This window comes from Bombina bombina, chromosome 6 (genome assembly GCF_027579735.1).
Source record: "Bombina bombina isolate aBomBom1 chromosome 6, aBomBom1.pri, whole genome shotgun sequence".
NCBI lineage: Eukaryota > Metazoa > Chordata > Amphibia > Anura > Bombinatoridae > Bombina > Bombina bombina.
In genome coordinates, this window is record NC_069504.1 from 377,655,234 (window position 1) to 377,660,935 (window position 5,702).

The 5,702-nt window shown below is 43.7% G+C and overlaps 1 protein-coding gene across 2 annotated transcripts in view; it reads right to left on the reverse strand.

The window, feature by feature from the left end:
- SIMC1 (SUMO interacting motifs containing 1) overlaps positions 1–5,702 on the reverse strand; it is a 245,293-nt gene that overhangs the window by 77,725 nt on the left and 161,866 nt on the right. For both annotated transcript variants that reach the window (XM_053717080.1, XM_053717079.1), the window contains one exon: positions 5,526–5,610. In XM_053717080.1, the coding sequence (XP_053573055.1) occupies positions 5,526–5,610 (85 nt within the window). The remainder of the gene's footprint in view (positions 1–5,525; positions 5,611–5,702) is intronic.

Consider the following 5,702-nt stretch of genomic DNA (forward strand, 5'->3'; position numbering starts at 1 on the left):
AACACCAGATAAGGAGGAGAACACTGCAGAGCAGATAATTCTGAAACTCTTCTAGCAGAAGAAATTGCAACCAAAAACAAAACTTTCCAAGATAATAACTTAATATCAACGGAATGTAAGGGTTCAAACGGAACCCCCTGAAGAACTGAAAGAACTAAGTTGAGACTCCAAGGAGGAGTCAAAGGTTTGTAAACAGGCTTGATTCTAACCAGAGCCTGAACAAAGGCTTGAACATCTGGCACAGCTGCCAGCTTTTTGTGAAGTAACACAGACAAGGCAGAAATCTGTCCCTTCAAGGAACTTGCAGATAATCCTTTTTCCAATCCTTCTTGAAGGAAGGATAGAATCTTAGGAATCTTAACCTTGTCCCAAGGGAATCCTTTAGATTCACACCAACAGATATATTTTTTTCCAAATTTTGTGGTAAATTTTTCTAGTTACAGGCTTTCTGGCCTGAACAAGAGTATCAATAACAGAATCTGAGAACCCTCGCTTTGATAAGATCAAGCGTTCAATCTCCAAGCAGTCAGCTGGAGTGAGACCAGATTCGGATGTTCGAACGGACCTTGAACAAGAAGGTCTCGTCTCAAAGGTAGCTTCCATGGTGGAGCCGATGACATATTCACCAGATCTGCATACCAAGTCCTGCGTGGCCACGCAGGAGCTATCAAGATCACCGACGCCCTCTCCTGATTGATCCTGGCTACCAGCCTGGGGATGAGAGGAAACGGCGGGAATACATAAGCTAGTTTGAAGGTCCAAGGTGCTACTAGTGCATCTACTAGAGTCGCCTTGGGATCCCTGGATCTGGACCCGTAGCAAGGAACCTTGAAGTTCTGACGAGAGGCCATCAGATCCATGTCTGGAATGCCCCACAGTTGAGTGATTTGGGCAAAGATTTCCGGATGGAGTTCCCACTCCCCCGGATGCAATGTCTGACGACTCAGAAAATCCGCTTCCCAATTTTCCACTCCTGGGATGTGGATTGCAGACAGGTGGCAGGAGTGAGTCTCCGCCCATTGAATGATTTTGGTCACTTCTTCCATCGCCAGGGAACTCCTTGTTCCCCCCTGATGGTTGATGTACGCAACAGTCGTCATGTTGTCTGATTGAAACCGTATGAACTTGGCCCTCGCTAGCTGAGGCCAAGCCTTGAGATCATTGAATATCGCTCTCAGTTCCAGAATATTTATCGGTAGGAGAGATTCTTCCCGAGACCAAAGACCCTGAGCTTTCAGGGATCCCCAGACCGCGCCCCAGCCCATCAGACTGGCGTCGGTCGTGACAATGACCCACTCTGGTCTGCGGAAGGTCATCCCTTGTGACAGGTTGTCCAGGGACAGCCACCAACGGAGTGAGTCTCTGGTCCTCTGATTTACTTGTATCTTCGGAGACAAGTCTGTATAGTCCCCATTCCACTGACTGAGCATACACAGTTGTAATGGTCTTAGATGAATGCGCGCAAAAGGAACTATGTCCATTGCCGCTACCATCAAACCTATCACTTCCATGCACTGCGCTATGGAAGGAAGAGGAACGGAATGAAGTATCCGACAAGAGTTTAGAAGTTTTGTTTTTCTGGCCTCTGTCAGAAAAATCCTCATTTCTAAGGAGTCTATTATTGTTCCCAAGAAGGGAACTCTTGTCGACGGAGATAGAGAACTCTTTTCCACGTTCACTTTCCATCCGTGAGATCTGAGAAAGGCCAGGACTATGTCCGTGTGAGCCTTTGCTTGAGGAAGGGACGACGCTTGAATCAGAATGTCGTCCAAGTAAGGTACTACTGCAATGCCCATTGGTCTTAGCACCGCTAGAAGGGACCCTAGTACCTTTGTGAAAATCCTTGGAGCAGTGGCTAATCCGAAAGGAAGCGCCACGAACTGGTAATGCTTGTCCAGGAATGCGAACCTTAGGAACCGATGATGTTCCTTGTGGACAGGAATATGTAGATACGCATCCTTTAAATCCACCGTGGTCATGAATTGACCTTCCTGGATGGAAGGAAGAATTGTTCGAATGGTTTCCATTTTGAACGATGGAACCTTGAGAAACTTGTTTAAGATCTTGAGATCTAAGATTGGTCTGAACGTTCCCTCTTTTTTGGGAACTATGAACAGATTGGAGTAGAACCCCATCCCTTGTTCTCCTAATGGAACAGGATGAATCACTCCCATTTTTAACAGGTCTTCTACACAATGTAAGAATGCCTGTCTTTTTATGTGGTCTGAAGACAACTGAGACCTGTGGAACCTCCCCCTTGGGGGAAGCCCCTTGAATTCCAGAAGATAACCTTGGGAGACTATTTCTAGTGCCCAAGGATCCAGAACATCTCTTGCCCAAGCCTGAGCGAAGAGAGAGAGTCTGCCCCCCACCAGATCCGGTCCCGGATCGGGGGCCAACATTTCATGCTGTCTTGGTAGCAGTGGCAGGTTTCTTGGCCTGCTTTCCCTTGTTCCAGCCTTGCATTGGTCTCCAGGCTGGTTTGGCTTGAGAAGTATTACCCTCTTGCTTAGAGGACGTAGCACTTTGGGCTGGTCCGTTTCTACGAAAGGGACGAAAATTAGGTTTATTTTTGGCCTTGAAAGACCGATCCTGAGGAAGGGCGTGGCCCTTACCCCCAGTGATATCAGAGATAATCTCTTTCAAGTCAGGGCCAAACAGCGTTTTCCCCTTGAAAGGAATGTTAAGTAGCTTGTTCTTGGAAGACGCATCAGCTGACCAAGATTTCAACCAAAGCGCTCTGCGCGCCACAATAGCAAACCCAGAATTCTTAGCCGCTAACCTAGCCAATTGCAAAGTGGAGTCTAGGGTGAAAGAATTAGCCAATTTGAGAGCACGGATTCTGTCCATAATCTCCTCATAAGGAGGAGAATCACTATCGACCGCCTTTACTAGCTCATCGAACCAGAAACACGCGGCTGTAGTGACAGGGACAATGCATGAAATTGGTTGTAGAAGGTAACCCTGCTGAACAAACATCTTTTTAAGCAAACCTTCTAATTTTTTATCCATAGGATCTTTGAAAGCACAACTATCTTCTATGGGTATAGTGGTGCGTTTGTTTAAAGTAGAAACCGCTCCCTCGACCTTGGGGACTGTCTGCCATAAGTCCTTTCTGGGGTCGACCATAGGAAACAATTTTTTAAATATGGGGGGAGGGACGAAAGGTATACCGGGCCTTTCCCATTCTTTATTTACAATGTCCGCCACCCGCTTGGGTATAGGAAAAGCTTCTGGGAGCCCCGGGACCTCTAGGAACTTGTCCATTTTACATAGTTTCTCTGGGATGATCAAATTCTCACAATCATCCAGAGTGGATAATACCTCCTTAAGCAGAGCGCGGAGATGTTCCAACTTAAATTTAAATGTAATCACATCGGGTTCAGCTTGTTGAGAAATTTTCCCTGAATCTGAAATTTCTCCCTCAGACAAAACCTCCCTGGCCCCATCCGACTGGTGTAGGGGCATTTCAGAACCATTATCATCAGCGTCATCATGCTCTTCAGTATCTAAAACAGAGCAGTCGCGCTTACGCTGATAAGTGGGCATTTTGGCTAAAATGTTTTTGATAGAATTATCCATTACAGCCGTTAATTGTTGCATAGTAAGGAGTATTGGCGCGCTAGATGTACTAGGGGCCTCCTGAGTGGGCAAGACTCGTGTAGACGAAGGAGGGAATGATGCAGTACCATGCTTACTCCCCTCACTTGAGGAATCATCTTGGGCATCATTTTCATTGTCACATAAATCACATTTATTTAAATGAGAAGGAACCCTGGCTTCCCCACATTCAGAACACAGTCTATCTGGTAGTTCAGACATGTTAAACAGGCATAAACTTGATAACAAAGTACAAAAAACGTTTTAAAATAAAACCGTTACTGTCACTTTAAATTTTAAACTGAACACACTTTATTACTGCAATTGCGAAAAAGTATGAAGGAATTGTTCAAAATTCACCAAAATTTCACCACAGTGTCTTAAAGCCTTAAAAGTATTGCACACCAAATTTGGAAGCTTTAACCCTTAAAATAACGGAACCGGAGCCGTTTTTAACTTTAACCCCTTTACAGTCCCTGGTATCTGCTTTGCTGAGACCCAACCAAGCCCAAAGGGGAATACGATACCAAATGACGCCTTCAGAAAGTCTTTTCTATGTATCAGAGCTCCTCACACATGCGACTGCATGTCATGCCTCTCAAAAACAAGTGCGCAATACCGGCGCGAAAATGAGGCTCTGCCTATGATTAGGGAAAGCCCCTAAAGAATAAGGTGTCTAAAACAGTGCCTGCCGATATAATTTTACCAAAATACCCAGATTAAATGATTCCTCAAGGCTAAATATGTGTAATATATGAATCGATTTAGCCCAGAAAAAGTCTACAGTCTTAATAAGCCCTTGTGAAGCCCTTATTTACTATCTTAATAAACATGGCTTACCGGATCCCATAGGGAAAATGACAGCTTCCAGCATTACATCGTCTTGTTAGAATGTGTCATACCTCAAGCAGCAAAAGACTGCTCACTGTTCCCCCAACTGAAGTTAATTCCTCTCAACAGTCCTGTGTGGAACAGCCATGGATTTTAGTAACGGTTGCTAAAATCATTTTCCTCTTACAAACAGAAATCTTCATCTCTTTTCTGTTTCAGAGTAAATAGTACATACCAGCACTATTTTAAAATAAACTCTTGATTGAATAATAAAAACTACAGTTAAACACTAAAAAACTCTAAGCCATCTCCGTGGAGATGTTGCCTGTACAACGGCAAAGAGAATGACTGGGGTAGGCGGAGCCTAGGAGGGATCATGTGACCAGCTTTGCTGGGCTCTTTGCCATTTCCTGTTGGGGAAGAGAATATCCCACAAGTAAGGATGACGCCGTGGACCGGACACACCTATGTTGGAGAAACATAGCTTCATTCTGGTTATATCTAATGTGTTTGAAGACAAAAAAATGAAGAAAAAAATGTATATTTTCCATAGGAAGAGTAGTTTTTGTTTTTAGCTAAGGCAGAAATAGCCTTATCCATATTGGGGACAGTCTCCAAATACTCATACTAAAATGCTCAAGGCAAACCTAGGGCTAAATTTTAGGCACAGCCATATGAACAGGAAAAAGTCTCCCCAGCAGAGATATCATTTGTTTAAAGAAGTATTGCTCGCTTTTGAGGTTTCAAAGAGCAGATTAACTCTTAAAGGGGCATTATTAAATAATAATAATCCAAATATGTCCCTCATTACAAAATCAGTCATGAAGATGGGAACTCAAGGGTCCTAACCAGTAAACCCTAAAATAAAATAAACAAACAGACAATCTTGCACATCTTCACGTACCTCCAGCGGAGGCAAAGATAAGACTAATTACCATAGAGGTGGGAGGGTTTATATAGAGCTATGAGGTTTTAATATATTTGCCTCCTCCTAGTGGCAGGGAAGGTAGTTCCCAGGAGTAATGGATCATGGACTCTTAGCACCTATATGAAAATTATGTTTTCTTACATTTTCTTTTAGGTTTCCCACCTACCTGGCATAATCCTTTGGTAACTAAAGAATAATAAACACAAGTGGTGCAGCATTTCATCCCATCTCTGCCACTCTTTTCCACGACTCTGAAAACCAAAAACATAATTAGAGCATTTCATTATTGCACAGATTTATTTGTAAGGGTTAAAACGAGTAAATGCAAACTATGGAGCAGCAA